Source organism: Trichosporon asahii (assembly GCF_000293215.1).
Source record: "Trichosporon asahii var. asahii CBS 2479 unplaced genomic scaffold scaffold00075, whole genome shotgun sequence".
NCBI classification, from domain to species: domain Eukaryota; kingdom Fungi; phylum Basidiomycota; class Tremellomycetes; order Trichosporonales; family Trichosporonaceae; genus Trichosporon; species Trichosporon asahii.
In genome coordinates this window covers 1,920,410-1,941,173 of record NW_014040850.1, presented here as the reverse complement: position 1 = coordinate 1,941,173, position 20,764 = coordinate 1,920,410, and the positions used below count along the sequence as shown (strand labels likewise).

The following is a 20,764-nucleotide window of genomic DNA, read 5'->3' as shown; positions in this document are numbered from 1 at the left end:
TTTTACTACTATTAATGTTAATAATAGTTTCTTTTATTTTTAATTGTTTTCATTTAGGATATATAATTATTATATCTGTTCCCATCTGCTTTTTGTCAATGTAAACGCTGAAGTTGCTCTGATGTACTTGTCCTCACACGCAAGCTTGTCAGGTGTATTAGATCAGCCCATGGTCCACTTCAACCCCGCCGATCAGTGGTTCTGCAGCGTCGGTGCCACACCCACCACCACCAGGTACACTCGGCACGGCGATGCCGGCGTGCCCGGCGTGCCCGACAGCGGCGTACCTGATTGCGCATTTATTCCATTGCGCAGCCTCCATTTCGGAGCCGAGAGTCAAGCTGCTTCACGGCATATTAGTAGCTTCACGTCCTTGCTATCTCCGTAGAGTTGCCGGCAATAGGCAACTGTCAGCCTCGACGAGAGGTGGGGAAGGACTTCCGTCGGCATTGTAGTATTGTAGTTTGGGATGTCATTCCGCTTGTCGATGTCCTCCTCTTCGAGCAAGGTGCCACGAAACAACAGAGGCACCGCACCGCATTCGAACCCACCTGCTGTACCCCGACTGTGTTCAGACACTCTCGGCAGATTCAGCGGAGGTGGCAACTTCGGCTCGTCGCCCGAGGACCCAAGGCTGCCCTCGTCCCTGTGCGTAGTTCTCGACGCTGCCCCTCGCAGGGGGTTAGAGGAAGCGCAGGAGGCACATTCAGGCGATATGAGTACGATGCAAACGATGTCCCCACACGCGCTCTCAGACACGAGAGATCGAGAGATCGAGGGGGCTCATCTCGCGGCAGTGTCCAAGTCATGCCCCCCAGGACACGGTTTGACTTCGGGGTGCCACATCGGTGTGAAACGCACCCCTCTAGGTCGCTCTACCTCTCTGTGTCCCTCTGTGCTTCCTGTCCCGAGCCGCGGCCAGGCGCCAGGCCATACTTCAGCTCCGCGACAACACGGGTTATGCACAATCGATACATATGAACAGAAAAGCTGGAAGCTGGGTGTCGGATGAGATGAGTCGGATCGGATCGGGGTCATGAATGGGTTACAGTATCAAGGTCATGGTCTAGGCTCTAATGAAGTGCTATTCGAAGAGCCAGCGCTCCTCGCTTCCGTCCTCGCTGTCGTGGGTTTCTTCCTGCTTGGGTGGTTCGCTGCCGCTGGCGCTTGCCCCTCCTCCCTCTCCTTCCTCCGCGTCCTCTCCCTCGTCGTCGTCGTCGTCGTCGTCGTCGTCGTCCTCCTCCTCCTCCTCCTCCTCCTCCTCATACCGCTCCTCGTCCTCCTCACTCGGCTCCCTCGCCCCCATCTCGTGCCAGCTCGGCCACTCGTCCCCCCTCTCGTCCAGCCTGAGCGGGCTCAGCACGTCCTCGAGCATATCGACAGGATGCAGGTCGATCAGGTCCAGACTCTGCGTGCGCAGATCGCGCACGAACGCCCTTGGCGTGTCGTGCACAGGCATCATGCGCGGACTCTTGGGCAGCAGGCGAATACGCGGGCGGGGCGTGAGACTCGTCTTGCTCGTCTTGCGCCGCCGCTCAACCGTGGCCGTGGAGGTGGACCGGGGCACGGAAGGTCGAGTAAGCGAAGGAGGAAGTGCGGACGTGTGGATCGTCACCGGCCGCGTCGCCGCCGTGTGCGTCCTCGCCCTCGGCCGCTGGCGAATGCCATCAAGGGCAGCCTCGGTCTTCTCGAGACTCGCCTCGCGCTCCTCGCGCTCCATCTCCCTCTCCCTGATCCGCCTTTCGCGCTCAGCAAGCCGCTCACGTTCCCTCTCAGCCACCTTTTCGACTGGCTCAACCTCAAGCTGATCGGGGGTCGGAGGCGTTGTCTCGATGCGCGGCGCGGCCTCAATGCTGAACAGATGTCGGAGCCAGTCGTCTATCTCCTCGTACGCGGCCGACGTCTCGGGGTTGAACCAGGGAAAGATCATAAAGTCGTGCACTGCCTCGCGCGTCGCGAGCAGGCGGTCCCGCGTCGTGCGACGCTTGCCCCGCTTCTCGCCGCCCGGGGTCGAGCTGCCGTCTTCCCCGACGGCGCCTGCGGCTGCGGCATCGCCGCTGACGCGGCGATGACTCCTTGCCGCCTTGATGCGCCTGTACAGCTCGCGAATCTCCATCTCGAGCCTCTCCGCGCGCCCATACACGATGAACGTGGGCGGGAAGCCGTGGAACCCATTCTCCCTCCGTTCGGGCAGCATGAGGCCCGCAGGGGCGAGATAGGGTGATTCCCAGGCTGTATACTCGTCCAACCCTCTCAACAACAGCGAGGCCGCAAAGGGCCCAAAGCTGCCGTCAATCGTGTCGAGTTCGGCATTGTGCTGCGCATTCCGCTCGCCCCAGAAGTGCGTGAAGCCTAGATCACTCCAGGGGCTCAGCAGGACCAGGCCCCGTGGGCCGGAGAGGCCGAGCGCGGGGCCTTCGTCCCTCAACCACCTTGCTAGTGCCAGAGACAAGTGGCCGCCCGCGCTGTCGCCGGCGATCACGATGTCGCGCTCCGCCACGCCCTCGGACAGGAGGTGGTGGTAAGCGCTAATCGCGTCGAGGAGGGGCAGAGGCCAGGGGCTCGTCGACGCGAGGCGATACTCCACACTCAGCACATGCCGTATCGGGGTGTGCGCGACAAAGCTCCGCGCGACACTGGACGTGAGGTCGCTCTCGGCCGCCGTGCCGAGGATATAACCCCCGCCGTGGAACATGAGGAGCACGGGCTGGCCGGCATGTCTGCGGCGGGGCTGGGAGTGCGGCGCAATCTTCCGCCCCGTGTACCAGAATGCCTGGACGGGCACGAAGCCCTCGTCTTCTGGCACAGAAGGGGTTGCGCGCGGGTTCCACTTCCCGTATGCGCCGGAGCGGGTTGGCCAGTGTCGGTACACGAAGCGGGGGCGCCAGTTACCCCTGTTCTTGTGGATCTCCTTGAGCATTTCGGCGGGATGGCCGCGCAGCCACGACGCCGGCGCGGGCGGGATGATGATCGGATGTGAGCATTTCAGCTTGTACGGGTGCTGCGCGTCAGTCAATGTCCATGATCATACCACGTTCCATCCGCGCCCCGATACCCCGACACACAAGCACGGACCGAGTACACCGGAAGTCCTGCACGGACTTCGGTCCGGCAACTATCTCCCCGAACTCACTCACCAGCGGAACATCGAGGTTTCGGCCCAGATAGTCAATCTCGCACTTGGCGACGACGGTCGAGATGTGCCTGCTCCAGCGGACGCGCAGGCAGCGCTGGAGCGGCCAAGCGCCGAACGGCCGGTTGCTTCGGGGAAAGTAGTAGAGCGCCCAGACGGGCACCAAGACGAGGAGCGAGAACAAGACAAAACAGAGGAGGTACAGCCGCCGGAACAGCGACGAGCGCCAGAGCGGGTTGCGCGGGGCTTGTTCCAGCTGCGGTGCATGTCAGTATACTGTTGCTCGATCGAGTACCCCGATGCACACAGTCGAACCAGAGATGGGACGGGGGATCGACGGTGACGCCAATGACGTGACTTACCAGCTTCTCCCGCGCCTTCTCGAGCGTCAGCTCGCCCCACTCCGGATCGACGACTTTCGGGCGCGACACCTCCTCGCTGACCGCGGTCTGGTCGATGGCCTGCGGGTCATGCTTGGCGTCGGCGTCGAGGGTCATCTTGACTTTGCCGCCGGAGTGTGCAGTGCCGTTGGGCTTGGGCTGAGCGGTGCCGTTCGTGCGTGCCGGGCCGATTGCTGCACCGTTGCTGGCCCGCCAGTGCCCGTCAGGCATCCTTTTGGAGGTATCGTCAGCCGGAAACTTTGGTCGACGGTCGTCACCGGCTCGGTCGGGCGAGGTGGATGAAAGTCCCACCGTGGACACCAGTGGACCAAAAAGTTACGCCGTGTCGTCGTGTGCAGTAGCGTGCGGAGTAGCACTATCACGGTGACGTGTGGTATGTTGGTTTTTGTCGCCGTGCCCGTTGTGTGGTGCGTGGTCGTAGGAGACCGATGGGCCGTCGCCGTCACGAACGTGGGTGGCACCTGTGGCAGGCCAGGATGAGATGACAGGGGAAACCAAAGTCAACTTTGCTCTTTGCGTTTGTCGGGTCGTCTTATACGCGGGTTTGAGTGTTGCCGGAGCTATGAGCGCGAGGTTAGCTCAGAGGGCCAGCGCGGCCATGCGAGCCCTTAGCTTGAGCTTGACGGTTAGACTGAAGAAGGGACGAAGAGACCGGAGGAGGGACGAGCGACGACAGATTTACTGCTGGTCGCGCGACCATAGCGAGACGCCGACTTTTGGCCTCTGTGACGTAATCGCATCCGTCCTCATACTGGCGATGCACGGTGAATTCTTCTTTTGCTGTTGTCAGTTGCTGCAAGAAGTGTCATGCGCCGACGATGCCTTGCAGAAGAGTCTCGGTAGTTGTCATGCACTCGCCGCGGTGCAAGGTGCCCGCGCCTGCGTCCACAGCTAGTCCATGAGAGGGGAGCGATGTTATAGCGCGAGGCCATGCGAGACCATCGGGATCAGAGCAAGTTGAAACGAAGGACTAAGCACCACCAAGACCGATGTCGGATAGCCGGACTGATTCGCTCGCTCTCTCTTTTTGCTCGCCGCTCACTCGCTGCCAAGTCGCCAGCTGAACGCCTCCCCCCTTCGTCCCATTCAAGGCCCTCTGACGGCCGGTGCGCATTCCCACGTCCATGCGACCATGCGGCTTTTCATTGTGAGCTTACATCTGTGCGCCGGCGGGCGCCAGCTGTCAGCCGGGTGGCCGGGCTCATGTGTCCACGACTAGCTCGCGAACGATGCGATCGACACGGGCCGGAGATCGGTCAGTCGAAAGTAGTCGGGCAATCGGGAATGTCGTGATGTCAAAAGTGTTCAAGCGTTCTCGCCCGCATCGATAAACAGAGGGAGCCATTGAGCGAACCTTAGAACAATGGAAGGGGCCAGATATGCTGCATGCATAAGGGGGAGACTCGGGTCGGTAACCCTTGCCTGGCCCTGGGCGGCCCTTAAGAGCACACAAACAAGACACGCCCAAGACGACGCGTGGGCGTGATTGATAGCAGACGACTGGTCAACATGGAGCCAACGATGAGCACGGCTGTCCAAACGGGGTAGGATGGAGCGTGATGTTGGTGACATGTCACACTGTGCAATCATACAAAGGGATGAGTGCAGTGATGACTGCCAGAACTGGTTACTCAAGGATGAGTTTAGTGGTGGATGGCGTAGGGCGGCCGTGTTTTGAGTTGAATGAGGGCTCTGTTAAGGGACACCCGGCTCCGCGTACGGTGGGACGGGGAACGGCGAGTCGCCACTCAAACAGGCAACAGGCGGCAAGCAAGCGAGCGGCATGGCGGCAGTGTAGCGCGCAGTAGCCCGATCTGACACCTGATCACTCTCCTGATCCATGTCAACAGAACAACACACACCTCTCCTATCTTTCAGCTTTCCCTCGACTCACTCACTCCTCTCATTCCAACAAGCCAGCCAGTCAGCCAGCGCAAGGCGCACACGGCACCCCCCCGCCACTCCGACACCATGGCGTCGACATCACAGCCACAAGACCAGACCCCAACTGCACCTGCACCCGTCCGTCGCGTGTCCGCCCTCGAAGTCGACGATGAGTCCCCTTCCCCCTCTCCTGTAAAGCCCACCGCACAGCGCTCCGCTCTAGGCGTCGGCCTCTCCTCCGGCATCTCTTCTCACCTCGGCACCCCCATCAACAAGATGGCCCAGTCCCGCTTCTCGTCGTACCGGCCATCCATGTCGTCCCTCCGCAGCGGACGCATCGTGTCGCGCCGGGTATCGCGCGCGGTCGACGGCGAGGATGAGGACGGCGTCAAACTGCCCAGTCTCGTCCCCGGCATTCGCGCCGCGTACTCGACCCCGCTCCCAATGCTCCCCATGGTCGTCCTCTGCATTGTACGTTGCGCGTCAACCTTGAGCGCATCGTGATGGACTCGACCCACTGACAACAGGCCATGCTGTCCGAGCTTCTGTCCGCAAACCTGTCTCAGCCTTTCATGCTTAAGATGGTGGAAGGTAAGCTTTACGTGCACTTTCCCAGCTGACCACAGGCTTCTTCCTCGCAGCGGGGAAGCAGAAAAGTAGCGAGATGGAGGCCGCAGTCGGTCTCTGGACTGGTGAGCTCAACCAACGAGATAATGTGAGCGCGCAGTCTGACGTCAGGTAACCTCGTGTCCGTCTTCTACATCACCCAGTTCTTCACCTCGCTGCTGTGGAGCAGCATCGCCGACCGCCATGGTCGCCGTGCGGTCCTTGTCGCGAGCATGACTGTGAGTCGGGTAGTCGAGATATGTGCTGACGCCCCAGGGTAGCGGAATTGGTGAGCTGACCCGGACTTCGGAGACAACTAACATATGTAGCTCTTCTAATGTTCGGAACGTCCAAGTCGGTGAGTTTGTCGAACGCAAGTTGGAACTGACAACAGCTCCCCGAGGCTATCTGCGTTCGTCTCATCCAGGGTATCTTCGGCGGTGCTATCGGAGTGGTGAGTTGAGTTGCGTGACCACGGACGTCAACTGACATCGCAGTTCCGCGGCTCCATTCGTGATATCACCGACGAGACCAATGCTACCCGCGCCTACGCTATCCTTGGCTTCTCCTGGGGCCTGGGAGGAGTCATTGGACCTGTAGGTCTTAGGTGCGCGCTTGACCTGACTCCAGATCATCGGCGGCGTCTTCGAAAATCCCGCTCTGAACCACCCGGACATGATTATTGGCAAGATTGCACTCTTCCAGAAGATGCCTTATCTGCTCCCCACGCTGCTCGGTGGGACCGTCATGTTCATCGGCGCATTCCTCGCATGCTTCCTGTCTTGGGACGGAGGTGTCCGAGGAGGGTCCCGTATCCAGCTGGAGGTGGAGAAGGACGAGCCGCTGAACACGGCCCGCCCTGACACCTTGTCTCCTTCAACCGCTACGCGCCCCTCCGCCGCTCCTGGCTCTTCGGCCATCAGGATCCAGCACCGCAGCTCGATGCACACGCCGGCTGAGGATCCTCAGACACCGTACGGCCGCTCGGCTCTCGGTCGGTCAGCCCTCGCTACATCCGCCGGAATGCACCGCGACAGCATGGCGAGCCTCGGCACTGCGTACGGTTACGGTGGTATCCGTTCCAAGCACCCAACTCTCGCTGCTCGCCGCGCCATTGAGGCTGCTCGCCGTGCGTCTGGTGGATCCGCCCTCGGTGATGACGGTGAGGGCGGCCACGGCAATCGCAACGTCAGCTTCGCTACGAAGCTCATGCTCGCCAACGAGGACAATAATTTCAATATCAACGACCTCTGGCTTTCCGCTGCTGTCGCGCAGGACACTGCTGTCTTTGATGACGATGACGAGTACGATGAGGACTACGAAGACGGCTCCGACGACGAGCACGACGGCGAACGGACGGCTAACCTCATCGACATTGACGACGCCGGCTCGTCTATCGCGGCCGACGACGACGTTACACCCAGCCCGTCTGCTCCCTCGTCGCCTACTCGCGCCAGCATCTCTCACGGGTCCACGCGCCGTTCGAGCCGCCTCCGCATGACCAGCGGTGGCAGCGACTTCTCTCGCTACCTGCGTCGCCCCTCCTCCGCGTCTAGGAGACACAGCGTGTCTTCGCAGCACATTCCCTCGATCTTCTCCAACACTGGTGTCGCATCCACGCCCGGCATCTCGGCGTTCGAGGAGCCGCCCGAGGAGACCAACGAGGACTTATTCTCGCCCACGGGTACTGTCCGCCGTGTTGGTGCTCCCTCAGGCCTTGCTGCCATCAGCGAGGGCCGCCCCGACTCTGTCACGGCCCCCGCGCCCAGCATCAACGAGAAGGAGCCGTCGCGCTGGGCGCAGCTTCCGCTGCTTGTCATTGCACAGTACGGTCTGCTGTCGTGCCACGACTCGACGCACGGTCAGATCTTCCTGTCCTTCATCGTCACGTAAGTTGAGAGGCGGTGATGGCCGGCTAACTTCTCTCAGGCCGTACCAGTCCGGCGGAGTCGGTATCAGCCCGGCGTCGTACTCGCTGCTCGTCGCGCTCATGTGCATCGGCCAGCTCATCTACCAGTTCTACCTGTTCCCGCGCCTCGGCCCTCCCCTCGGCCGCTTCTCGCACCTGCAAATGTTCCGTCTGGGCTCTGCGCTCTTCGTGCCAGGCTACATGCTCGTGCCGCTGCTGCACCTGTTCGCGTCGCCGACCAAGGCGGACAACGGCAGCTTCTTCGTCATGACGATGATGACGCTGATCAGTGCGATCCGTTACTGCGGCGGAACGTTCGCGTACACCTCGATCATGATTCTCATCAACGCGATGAGCCCGCCGCACCTGATTGGTCTCGCAAACGGACTCGCGCAGAGCACAGTCTCGTGTGCGCGGTTCTTCGGCCCCGCGCTCGGCGGCATGATTTGGAGCGCGAGCATCAATGGCAATCCCGGCGGATACCCGAAGGGCTTCTACGCGTGTACCGCGTTTGCGCTGTTCCAGGTCATCGGGTCGTTCTTCATCCGCTAAGCACTCGTCAACTCATCCATCACCACCTACGCCACTAGAGACATCCGGCGTTGTGTCACTACCACCTTCCATGCTTTGCACCACACCCGTGTATAGTCAGTCAGACGTCTTCATGTTCCACCACACCATCCCATATCTCTCATACCTCTCATAGCCCTCATGTGTCTGCTTCAAGCTGCATGCATTCCTAATCCACCTTCTGCTCTACACTCGTCCAGAGGTGATCTGCACAGTCCGGTCGTACCCGACGGACACGACGCTCCAGTCGTCCTCGCCCACGACCTTGAGATCCCTCACGACGTCGGAGGCACGCTCGTCGCGGCCGTGGATCTTGAGCCGCGTACCGGCCCTCCCGTCAAGCGAGGAGAGGACGAGCTCACCCCCAGGCGTGGACGTGACGACGCCGGTCCCGTCGCCCGTCCAAGCGACGCGGGGGAGAACGTACGCGTCGCTCTCAGACCCAGTGAACACGTTGGCAAGACGTTGTGTCTGATGTCAGCTACCACCGTTCTCGCTCAGCTCGCTCAGCTAGGCCTAGGATCCGACTAGGATCCGACTAGAGCTCAAGACTCGTGCTCAAGACTAGAGCTCAAACTCACCTCGTCCAGCTCCGTGCCGTACACGAGCACGCGCTCGCCGCCACTCGCGTGGTCGCCCGTCACACACGCGATCATCCTGCCTGAGGGGTGGAGGGCCATGTCGAGCACGGAGAAGGAGACGTGCGTGTCGCCCGGGTGCGCGTTGAAGCTCTTGCTCCGAATGTCCCAGGGCTTCACTCCCTCGGTTCCGTCCACTCCGTCCATGGCCACGTCCTCACCAGCACTCTGGGTCCCGGCCCCGGTCCCTACCCCGATCACCGACTCGCCACGCTCGCCGCGCTCGCTGCGCTCGCCCGGCAGACGGAGATACTTCATCTCAAACCCGCCCCTCTCTGTCCAGATCATCCACTCAGACTTGGGGTGGAACAGGACAGCTTCCGGGTTCCCCTCCGTCTTCACGGTGTGGCGGAGCACATACCCCAGCCCCGGCTCGCACGCTAGCTCCGGGTCGTCGTCCCGGTCAATGATGGGTACTTCATCGCCTACACCTCCCTCCTCGGCTGCGGCGTGGTACTCATCCGCGCGCACGCCGAGGGACGGGCTGTGCGTGTTCTCGTACACGTTGATGGTGCGGTCGTAGCTTGCTGTGGACAGCCAGCGGCCGTCGGGGGAGAAACAGACGCGCACGACGAATTTCGTTTGCTGGAAGGTCTGTACCGGCGTGGACGTGACTAGGTCCGTGATGACGGTGGACCCGTCCATGGCCCCCGAGACGAGGTAGCGTCTATGCGTTGGGTGGAGCGCTAGGCTGATCGCGGGCGAGGCGTGCGGGTGCAGTAGGTGTTTCTCCTGCTGGTCAGCTTTCACGCGGCTCTTGAAGCTGTCTTCCTCCTGACGCTGACGGGCGACTCACCTCTCCGCTCTCATAGTCGAGGACGCGCACGCCCTTATCGGCACTGCTGACGACTACACCCGCCCTCCATCGCGCCCTATACTCCGCAGACGCCGTATCGAATTCTCGTTCCGGGATCAGTCCCGTCGCAAGAGCCAGCAGGTTGCCCGTCGTTAACACTGGGATCTCCCGGGCCGGCTTCAGCCCATCGCCCTCACGTAGCGGTACCTGGGCGAGTTTCTCGAGCGGTGCATTCCATCCCTCCCCGTCCTGCGTAATAGAGGATGAGCCAAGCTGGCGCGCGAGCTCGTAGGACTGTCCATCCGAGACTAGTGTTTGGAGGTCGGGCACTGGTGGGTTGGAGAGGTCGGGTGCGGGCGTGTTCGTCGAGGAGAGGAAAGAGGGGAGTGCGGCGGGATAGTTTGTCGCTAAGTAGTGCGCTATCAGCGCGTGGAGGGACGATGTCGTCGGCATCGTCGTGGCTGCCCGAGAGACGGAGTTGGTTGAGGAAGGTCGGAAGTCGAGACGCCGTCGCGATGTCTGACGTCAATTAACCGAGATATCGCGGTGGCAAATACCTCCACCCGCCGATCGCCGAGTGGCAGTCACGGCCTATCTGACGGCCATAACATCGCAGGACTCGGCTTGCGCTGACGCTAGAGCGCGGTGATAGGTTGAACAATACGCCCAACAGGATACACATTACAAGTAAAGGGCTACTGTACATGCTTCGCTTGTAGACTACGTCTTCATGACGGTATTGCGCTGTTGAACAATGACCGGGGCAGCAGCAACAATGACATGAAAAGCCTGACATAGAGCACCGCTCCCAATGAAACGCGCTGTTGTCCGCTGCTGCTGTGCACACACTTACTCAGGAAAGGCATTCATATCAGCAAGCAACACCTTGACCAGTGTGCTCAGCGGAAGTGCTGTCCTCCGACAATATGTTCACTCACTACACCTGTGTCCTTCCTAGGGGGACACACACTCGTCATTGATATGCACACAGCAGAACAAGCAGAGCAGCCTGTTTGCAAGATACTTAAGGAGGTTAGCAGACCCAAGCAGCCTCTTCTTCTCAGCAACACCAACAACACCAACAGTATGGCCAAACCACGCCGCTCCCAGCGTCTAAGCCGCCGCCGCGGCTCCCCAAGCTACTCCTCCCCCGAGCCGCCCCGCGTGAAAGCCCGCACCGCCAAGGCAGAGCGAGAAGCAACACGCCTCAAGAACGGTGGAAAGCCAAAGCGGTACTTCTTCACGTCTCCCGAGGACGACGAGGGGCGGGACATGCGGCGCAAACGGAAGCGCACCGAGAATAACGACACGGACAGTGGCTGTGAGGCATCCGGGAGCGCGCCCGAGAGCACACCCGAGCGCACGCCCAAGGTCGCCCGTACGGGGCAGCGATACACGCCCGCCCCGCATGGCGCCTTCATGAACTTCGAGTACGACCCCCCCAGCACGCCTGTGCCGCAGAGGGTTACCTCGGGGAGCGAGGCAAGTGAAGAACTCCTCCTGACCTCTGGCGGCACAGGTGCCCAAACCGAGAGCCAGGGCGAGGAAGTTGAAGCCGAGTCCGCTGCGTCGCCCGTGGTCACGCCGGCCCGGCAGATTGCTCGGTCGACGACCCCCACCCGGGTTCGTGCCCGGCGTAGCGGCGCCCCGCCCCCCTTCACAACTCCAACGGTCCGGTTCCAGGCTCCCAGCGACGACACTCCCAGCACCGACAGGTCGGACGATGGGAGCGCGGCCGACGATGAGGACTTTTGGAATGCGTCACTCGAACGCGGCCTGACCGTTCGGGGTCTCCGGGACGTCTGCCAGCGCTTGAGGGACCGGAGCATCCGGAACGAGCTCAGCTTCGTCGTGGCCGTACTGGAGGACCGGGTTGAGTCCGACGACGAGCTCCCTTCTCCGTTCGAGGATCTCGTCGGATTCTACCAGCGACGAGACTTCGTTGCTGCCGGCTTCGGATGGAGCAACGATGCCGGCGTAGCCGTGCCCACTACTTATGCTGACCCCGAGTCTGTCGAGACACGGGACGAGGGCCCTGCGACGGCCTCGGCTTCCGACGACATCAACTTGTGGGAGGCATATTGCGACGGACTGGGTCGCCCGACAGAGGCCGACATGGCGCGCGTGCCTTCCCGGCCTCGAGGGATGTGGACGCTCCTGGACAGCCTGTTCTCCACTGTAACCCCTGCCATGACAGAGAGCGTGAGTCAGACACTTGTCGATATACTAACGACCAGCACGGCCTCGAGTTCGGCATGACGCTCGCAGCACTCCACGGTATCTACTTTCCCAACCGGGCCGATCCACCGCCGGTGTGGCGCGACTTCACCCCCGTGCACCCGCTCTGATACGTATAGACATGCATGAGAATCTAGAGAGTACAATGAAGGTCGCATCTATGTATATTGCGCAGAGACTGTGGGGGTGTCTAGACCATTCAACCGGAGAAAGCAAGCTTCTCGTCGCCCTTGAAGCGAGGGAAGAATGATTTGCTCGAGAAGAAGTCCTTCGACTTCATGCCCATGATGAAGCCGGGCATGGGGATCTCGAAGCCATACAGGGGGATGACGCCTGCTCCGCCCTGTGTGCCGAGCGGGACGCAGATGGCGGTCTGGGGCGAGGTCTTGTAGGCCGTCGGCGCCTGGCCATGGACCTCAGCCAGGATGTTCTTGGCAAGCGCGGGCGCCTGGTTTCCGACGCACACGACCGTCTTCCAGTCGGCGTTGGCACAGACGTCGCCGAGCGCATAGTACTCGCCGCTCATGGGCGAGTCGTCGCTGGACGCCTGGACGCGGAAAAACTCGTCAATGAGGATACGCGACTGCACCTCGGACAGGGCGCCAGGGTCGGCCGCCTTGACGATCTGCGAGTTGGCGCGGTTACCGATCGAGACGAAGACGCAGTCGGCCTCGATCTCCTTGCCGCTCTTCGTCTTGAAGGTCGTCATCTTGTCGAGCAGGCCAGACTTGGTGCCCTCGGGCAGGTCGACGAGCTCGCCGAGCATGACCTCCACATTGCGCGTGGCCAGCTGCTTCTCGAGCGACACAGAGAGCTTGCCGTACGTCGGCGCCTGGTAGAACTCGTCTCCGGGCTTGGAGCGGGGCGTCGGGCCGAGCAGACCGGCGGGGTCGTCGTGCACTAGCGTGATCGGCTTACCGGGGTACTCCGTCGTGAGCTCGCCCGTGACCTCGACGCCGACAGTACCGCCGCCGATGATCAGGATCTTCTGCGCTTTCTTGAACGCATCCTGCATCTTGCGCAGGTGCGCCTTGAAGTCTTCGATGCTGCTGCCGGGCTCGGCACCGATTGGCGGGGGTTGCTGGGCACCCGTGGCGATGACGCACTTCTGATATTGTCAGCAGATCTCAGCGGCCAGAAACATACCTCGAAGGGGAGCTCAGTGGAGCCCTCGAACGGCTTCTCAAGAACCACAGAGTTCTTCTTCAGCTCCACAACCGAGTTGGGGCAAAGAACCTGGTGACGCGAGCCGGCAGGGAAGAATCGCTCCTGCTTCACCTCGACCTGGAAGTTCTTGTCCTCCCAGCCGGGGACGACGATCTGGCGCACAGTTCCGGGCGACCAGACGACATACGTGTTGCGCTCGACGAGGATGACGCGGTAGTTCTCAGGCAGGTTGTTCGCAATACCGTTGGCGACACTGTGGCCAGCAGCCGAGGCTGGGAGTCAGGAAAGTGTTTACAAGTCTTCACAGCACCCAAGCTCACCTCCAATGATGACAATGTTCTTGACGTCCGACATGGTGCTCAGCTGGCTTTTTGCAGAGGTGTGGAGTTTGTGGTGAAGAGAACGAAGCGAAGAAGAGAGTTGCAGCGCAAAGTGAAGCGCTGATAATATCTCTGCGGTAATCTCCCAGGCACAGCTCCACAACCGGCTGAAATTGTGGGTGGCCGTCGGGCAAGGGATCAAGACACCGACGTTGTCTGCCAAGGCTGATTGCAAGCTTCTCGTTGGCCACGGTACATCCGTTTGCACGTCCGATGGCGCATATGGCGCTGATGGCGTCGGAAGTGTCAAGCGCAGCGCGTAATCAGCAGCATCGGGGACGCGTCTGAGCCCTCGCCGAGGTCCATCTCTTTGTAAGACATGTAAGCACGCCGAATATCAGTCACCGATGCCTCCGTAATCTGCAATCACACCAGTCGATTGCACGTGTGGAGCCATTCCACGATCAGAATGCAGAGCGAAAAGCGTAAAAGTCGCCGATCACAAGAGCATACTCGCCATGAAATGGGATATGCGCAACGCCGTGACATGCATGGCGGAGCTCAGCGGGGCACCCGCCGTCACGCAGAGTTCTTTTCCTTCTCGGCCCAACTGTGAAGTGTGATGCGATAACTGGAGCGTTAACTCTAGTCCTCTAGTCCGGATCCGGGGACCCGGGGGCACAGTCAGCTGTGTGATCAGCTTATCGCGAGTCTAGGATATCGCGACGCCACCATATCGCGCGTCTGACTGATCAGTGGGAGGGGGGCATCCGTGCTGCCTAGCTTCCGTCGGGACTTGACAGGCCACCTTACATATATCTGTGACTTTTGTCGCGTATAAGCTCGCTCGATGGGTGAGAGCACATGGGCAGACCGGCGGGCATGAACAAGCGACACACCCCTCGGCCCATTTCTTGCTCATCGAGCGCGTTTGCATTCCGACACCCACCCCAATGCGATTGGTACTGGAGCGCGGATGTGCAGTACTGGGTGGCGGCTGTCTCACGCGGACGTGCGCACACGTACTGCGCTCCCACTATGCGGCAGGCGGAAGTTTGGCGGGTCAGCAATGGTTTCCCTTACAAATGATATTGAGGGTATGCCGGCCCGTAGATACACGCAGTCCAAGATCTGCTCAGTCATCCGGTACGGATCCTCGGTTATCGGGCGAGGTTTGTCGGGCGAGCAGCTCGGTGCTGGTGACGTGCTCGCGGGGACGCCGGGAAGGCCAGTGATCACGATCACGCGTCCGCCCCGCGCGACCCCGTTCGAGCCACCCAGGCGCCCCGCGGACCCGTGATTCAGTGACGCGGTGGCGATATCATAATCGCAGCCTTCCGAAACGTAAGAAGCATAACTATAAGTTCAGAGCAGCAGGGGCGAGATGCACGAGATGCATGCACTATGCGATGCAGCGGTAAACTTTGCTGGCGCTAGCGCAAGGGGTGAAGGTGCGGCAGGGCGATGGGCTCGAACGCAGTAGCGTGGCGCGGGGGTGCGGCGGCACGGGTTCGACGCTCCGAGCTCCGCGGCCCCGTGCACGCCGCACACCGTGGCACTGGGCTAGTCAGACAACGGCATCGTGGCGCCGCACAGTCACGTTGAAGTGCTAAGTGCCGATCCGCGAGGGCGCCGAGAGGGTCCGAGGGCCAGAAGGAGCGGAACGGAGCGGGGTTGCAGAAATGGGGTGCACCGCGAACATGGGTGTGGACGGACCGCAGGCTGCATTGAAGCCGTACCCAGAGTTTGGTGCATGTCGACTGCATGTCGGCCCAGCACTGCTCCGGACGGAGCGGCCCCGCAGCCTCCCGAGCATCCGAAGACGCATCCGACGACGCCACTGCGCCACTTGGCCAGCTCCGCTGGCTAAACTGGCCCCGCTGGCCGCTGCAGTGCAGACGGGAAGCACCGCATGACTGCATGCTTTGAGATGTAAACAAACCATCGCATCACATAATATGCGCCGACGCGCAGACGCTGGGATCTTCCAGGTGTGCACTGTGAATGTATTACGTTTCGGTACCGCGGATAGCAGCGACCCAGGAGGGTTCCAGGAGGGGCAGATTACAGCATCGCGCGACGAAAGTGGGTCTCGGTTCCTTGACGGAACCCCTCTGCTGAGTGCAGGCGCGGTCATGCACGCCGGCGGACACGCGGACACGGTCATGGCTAGCGTCCCAATGTTCCCCACACGGAGCGGTGCTTGCCCCAGACCTCCAAAAGTACGAAAGTCTGGCCCGGGTCATGTGTGGCTGCAGCGCTGCAGGCTGTTCTCTCACGCCACCAACGACGGATCGAGTATTGGGGAAGAAGCGCGCACTGGCGCACTACTGGGCACAATTCAACGTGTGGTACGAGTGACATACCGCCTGCCCCAAAACAACAATCATCGCACGACGCGCTCCACTACGCTGGGAACGTAGGTACATCGCGACGAACTTGTTCGGCTTGGACAATTCGGAGCATGCTGCGGCGCCGTGCTGGAACTCACAGGACTCACATGGTGCACTCCATGGTGCACTCAGCCCAGTGCCTGCGCCTGCGCCGAAGCGATGCCCCCCTCTCCGTGCATACCGTGCCAGCGTCCGAGACATTGAAGCGTGCCCAAGGATCCAATTTCTCGCACGCAAAAGGCATACGGCAGCAAGCCAGCAAGTTACCACGACCCCGAGGACGCGAGGACGCGAGGACGCGGCGGGGAGGTCCCGCCATTTCATGGCTCCCCGTGCTCCGATGCAGATCTATATGACCAAAGCAGGGCGAGCAGGGCGAAGTCAGGTCCGTCCCCTCTCCTGCTCTTTCGGGCGCAATGGGGGAGGGGGAGTCGTCAGTCTTGGCCACTGGTGGGCAGTTGGTTCTTTTCGTTCTGGCACTGTCCGGCGGCCACCCGAGTCTTGCCCCAGGACTGACAGAAACGACTCGACATGACCGCAGTTAGCTTTCGGAACATGGCGAGTCTGGGGGATGCATCGTGCACAAGTTTGCGCAGAATTGAGCCAAAAGCAAGACTACTGTAGCAAGACTGGGCGACGAGACACAAGGGGACGCCAGGGGTGGATGTGTCGCCTGTCTTCGTGTCAGACCCGTTTCAACGCATTCATGTATTCAGCACGGACTGCTATTCACATGGTCTGGCCATTGCCATGTCCGCCGCGACTGACGCCTTTACGCAACGCCATTCAGCATTCATGCCAGTCATGTTCCGGCATGCTGGCCCGTGGAATAGGCGTCGCATTCATGTCGCCATGTCGAATGCAGCTGTGCTGCGCAGAGCGCGCCACTGACGATGGCGAAGCAGCAAAGTCGGGTATGTCACCTGCCTCCATGTTGTGGGATTGTTGATGTCTCGTCTCCATGCCAGAATCGGATTCGATGGGCCCTAACTTCCCAGAGCACACGAGAAAGTCAGTCGCGCCTGCGAGTGAGTCAGGTGGGCGCCCCCCCTCACGTAAGTGCGGATTGTGCACTGGGCCCGGCGGGGCGTGGCTGGTCCAGCGTGTTTGAGGATTCCCACACTACTCTGCTCAGAATGGTCGCAGGTGCACACTATCGCACTACCGCGGTGCAAACGGTGCTACGGTGGCAACGGTTTGGAATGCTGGCAGTCGAGCATTTCATTGTGAAACGAGCCTTGGCTGAAAGGGATGGGTAATTCTCTTGTGGAACTCGGGGAGTCACCTTTCATTTCTGTCAAGGCTTGGCCAGATCCGGCCCACTACTCGCGCACCTGGACATAATGGATGATGTGATGACCCGGGTACTGGGCTCCTGGCCAACTGGGCGCCGCGATCCGCTGCGCTTAGTATGTCACCAGCTGCATCGGCCCATGCGTCATGGATGAAATGGACTGGGGATAGTCGCCATCGTCAGCCGGTGCAGGTGCGGCATGGGGACGCTCCGCACTACAGTAGCCTCGGCGCTCAAGCTTCATGTCGATGGACGAAGTGGTGGGGACCAGAGGGACCAGAGGGACCAGAGTATGGGAAAATTCACCCGAAGCGCTCGAGGTCCGGACGATCGAACGATATCTGGATGATCACGGAGCACATGGCTGGAACGGCGCCATGGCTTGGGGTTGAGGGGTGTGAGGGCCCAGAGGCGTGCTCTAGTCTTGCCTTTGGTGGCGCAAGTGGGGTTTTGTAATGGGGAACTGTATTGTATGAGAGGACGCTGGCGCATATTGGTGCACACTGGCGCAACGCTGGCGCACTTGCATGGCGCACGCTAAGCAAATCGCACCAAATTTCGAGGTTCAAGCCGAGGTTTCACTCTCGTGGTCGGGGTAGGCCGGGTACGGCGGCGCACCCGTGATCAATTCAGTCAACGTAGGCGAGGTATGTGTCGAAATCTGCGAAACCTTCGCACCTCTTCACTCTGCGGGGCCGGTACATTAGGGACATTAGGGTCGGGTGCAAGCCATGTGCACGCCATGGGGGACGCCGCTGCATCGGTGGCTCAAGTTTCAGTGACGCGCAGTCTACGATCGAAGACTGATGATCAGCTGCATATGCGATGTGGTTGGTTTGTACGAACAAGTGTTTGCAGTCCGCAGCCAGATGGAGTGGCCAAGCAAAAGTGCACTCTGCTGGTGTTAGGGGGGGTACATCCGCGCCACCACCCTGCCAGGACGCCTTTCAAGGGTTTGGGGATCAGCACGGAAAAACAGGAGTGCGTACGCCTGCGCGCACTCAGTGAGCTCCGTGAGCTGCAGTGCTGGCTGGCCAGGCTGCGAGCGCATGGTTCAGGGAGATATTCCCAACCCCAGGCCGAACTACTGCAGCAGCTGTCGAGATGGAGGCAATGTAGGCCAGCGCACTCGTGGCACACGTTCGACCATTCGGGTTCCTCGGCCTGTGGTCTTGGGGGACATATCGATGTCATCGGCCCATGACTGGAATTGAAAGAATTCAGTGACCACGACAGGCCACGAGCGCAGCTTCACAGCTCGGTGGGCCTGTGGGCTGTCGCCCAGCGTACCTGGCAGAATCGGCAGAAACCATCCCGCATGCGCCGCGGCACCGGCCGGCGCAACACCGACGACGCCCTCAGAAGGAAGCGGAGGAAGGAGCGGAACAGAAAACCTATCCTGATATCTCTTTCCAAATCCGTTCCGAGAGAAATACAAATCAATCTCAGAATGGAATCAGGGAGAGGAGGGTTTTGCGTTGAAATCCAGCTGGGATCCTGGTCTCCTGCTCCACACCGAGCAATGGTGAGGGTCCGCCGAACCCAGAGCACGCAAGGTACGCAGCAGACCTTTTCAGCGACCCATCCAGAATCCAATTCCGTTTCTTTTTCATGGCAGGAGGGGAAGATGAGGCACGGCAAGTTCAATCCCTAGCTCCGAGGGGGGAGGGATGAGGGCTCGACGGACGTTTTCATTGTGGCATTTGGGAAAGCTGGTGTCGGCATGCCGTGGTCTGAATGCACGGATGTGTACCCGTCCTTACACGCGGGTTAGGTGTCAACACACAATGATATCTCGTTATGTGTTACATACGCAAGTACGTTGCCACGAACCGAGGGGGGCCGAATGGATGTGTTGAACTTCAGGATGTAATTATTCAAATATTCCGACACGTGGTGGAATGCAAAGTCGTAGAATACAAATCCAGCTGCTCCAGGAGAGCTACGTTCAGGTCCGCTTGCAGACGCAACCCGCCAGGCCCCGAAGGAACGGAGGTGCGGGGGGGTACGGAGGTGTCGAGCGGACCCTTCAAAGTTGTAGCCTGTGGAACCGATGGACCCATGCTTAGCCACGCTGATGCCGAGCTTGTGCGTGTTCTGGCCGCACGCAGAGAAGGGAGCAGAAGGGTCCGCCCAAACCTAACAAACTCCAGGTAAGCTTCAAGGTAGGCTCCGGGTACTCGGCGTGGAAACTCGTGGCACTGGCATGGACGCTTGGAGGCACGCCTTGGTAGCTGGCACGGCGGCACGGCCGTGAGTGCCTCGACTCCCGTTCCTGCCAGTTCCTGTGAGTACCTGGTAGCATGGCAGGAGGGTCAGGAGCATGTGCGATGCGCATCAGACACGACGGACGACACAACAACGAAATGTGATGAGATGCGACGTGCGGGCTGCGTCGTGGCGCGCCGTCAGCCAGTCAGACAGTCAGTCGGCAGATTGCAGGTGCGGCGATAGAGTCGTGCCGTGCCACAGACACGACCTACACGACCTCAAACACATCTCTCTTCGGTGGTGTCACCGGGACCCGCGCGCGTTTCGTGTCGGTACGGCTGCTCAGTCTACCGGGTGCGGTTCGGGGAGCACCTGGCATGAGAGGATTGCTGTAGATCGGTCAGGCAGTCAGTCGGGCAGTCGTAGCCGGCGGCGAGTGGCGAGGGATTGTGTGCGGAGACAGGAGACAGGGGAGCCTTGGCCCCCTCGGTGGGACGGAGAAAAAAAGGTAGTGTCCTGATTGATGAGTGAGAGAGATGTCTGGTGGGTAGAGGAGGAGGATTACAACGCTGTGTCGGACTGGGTGGGTGATAATGCTTGACGACGACTAATGGGATAATTAGCTTGGTGGGTGGTGAATTGGGAGATATTAATGATGGACGGGTACGTCGGACCCTTAAGACAAGCTCACGTAAACGCCCCCCTTGTTGGCCGTTTTCGCCTCGTGGCCGCGGCGGGTTCCCTGGGGGTGGACCCTGTGCATCCCTCTGGGTGTCCCTTTGCGCCCTGGACGCCTCGAGGCCCTCGTGCGCCCTTGGTGCTGGGGTTGGATGCCCCCCCCCCTTTGCCCTTTGCTCCCTGCCCCGCGGCTGCCCCTCGTCGGTTCCCTGGTTGTCGAGCGCTGGGCGTCTAGAGCGACTTTCGTGTCCTGCCTGGCCCTTCTGGCGGTTCTCTTCACCCTCCCTGCCCCCTGTGCGCCTTCAGACATGGCCGGTCCTAGCAAGCGACTGCAATCCTGATCCACCACCGGTTCAGTCCACCCATCCCAGCCAGTCCAGCCCAGCCCAGCCAGCCCAGCCAGCCCAGCCCAGCGTACGCACCGCGCTCCTTCACTTCGCTCTTCCTCTACCTTCGTCTCTGCATTGTGCATAACTCCCAGTCCCCATCTAGACACACCACACCCCCAAGGCGACACCGGCATCCC

General features: G+C 60.7%; 6 protein-coding genes across 6 annotated transcripts; 3 read left to right on the top strand and 3 right to left on the bottom strand.

Moving 5' to 3' along the window:
* Positions 1–1,084: 1,084 nt before the first annotated feature.
* On the bottom strand, positions 1,085–3,744 carry A1Q1_06246 (endoplasmic reticulum protein; the record flags this gene model as incomplete). The annotated part of the gene is made up of 3 exons (XM_014321455.1): positions 1,085–3,001; positions 3,138–3,389; positions 3,496–3,744. 3 exons carry the CDS (start codon positions 3,742–3,744, stop codon positions 1,085–1,087), a joined length of 2,418 nt encoding a protein of 805 aa, XP_014176930.1.
* Positions 3,745–5,505: 1,761 nt separating this feature from the next.
* Positions 5,506–8,485, top strand: A1Q1_06245 (uncharacterized protein; the record flags this gene model as incomplete). Its single annotated transcript, XM_014321454.1, has 8 exons — positions 5,506–5,889; positions 5,946–6,009; positions 6,060–6,133; positions 6,189–6,263; positions 6,419–6,478; positions 6,522–6,608; positions 6,655–7,913; positions 7,954–8,485. 8 exons carry the CDS (start codon positions 5,506–5,508, stop codon positions 8,483–8,485), a joined length of 2,535 nt encoding a protein of 844 aa, XP_014176929.1.
* A 159-nt stretch (positions 8,486–8,644) lies between these two features.
* Positions 8,645–9,034, top strand: A1Q1_06244 (uncharacterized protein; the record flags this gene model as incomplete). The annotated part of the gene is made up of 1 exon (XM_014321453.1): positions 8,645–9,034. One exon carries the CDS (start codon positions 8,645–8,647, stop codon positions 9,032–9,034), a length of 390 nt encoding a protein of 129 aa, XP_014176928.1.
* A 14-nt stretch (positions 9,035–9,048) lies between these two features.
* Positions 9,049–10,390, bottom strand: A1Q1_06243 (uncharacterized protein; the record flags this gene model as incomplete). The annotated part of the gene is made up of 2 exons (XM_014321452.1): positions 9,049–9,873; positions 9,938–10,390. 2 exons carry the CDS (start codon positions 10,388–10,390, stop codon positions 9,049–9,051), a joined length of 1,278 nt encoding a protein of 425 aa, XP_014176927.1.
* Positions 10,391–11,023: 633 nt separating this feature from the next.
* Positions 11,024–12,196, top strand: A1Q1_06242 (uncharacterized protein; the record flags this gene model as incomplete). The annotated part of the gene is made up of 1 exon (XM_014321451.1): positions 11,024–12,196. The coding sequence occupies one exon, from the start codon at positions 11,024–11,026 to the stop codon at positions 12,194–12,196; it is 1,173 nt and encodes a 390-aa protein (XP_014176926.1).
* A 178-nt stretch (positions 12,197–12,374) lies between these two features.
* Positions 12,375–13,696, bottom strand: A1Q1_06241 (uncharacterized protein; the record flags this gene model as incomplete). Its single annotated transcript, XM_014321450.1, has 3 exons — positions 12,375–13,283; positions 13,322–13,614; positions 13,663–13,696. 3 exons carry the CDS (start codon positions 13,694–13,696, stop codon positions 12,375–12,377), a joined length of 1,236 nt encoding a protein of 411 aa, XP_014176925.1.
* Positions 13,697–20,764: the final 7,068 nt, after the last annotated feature.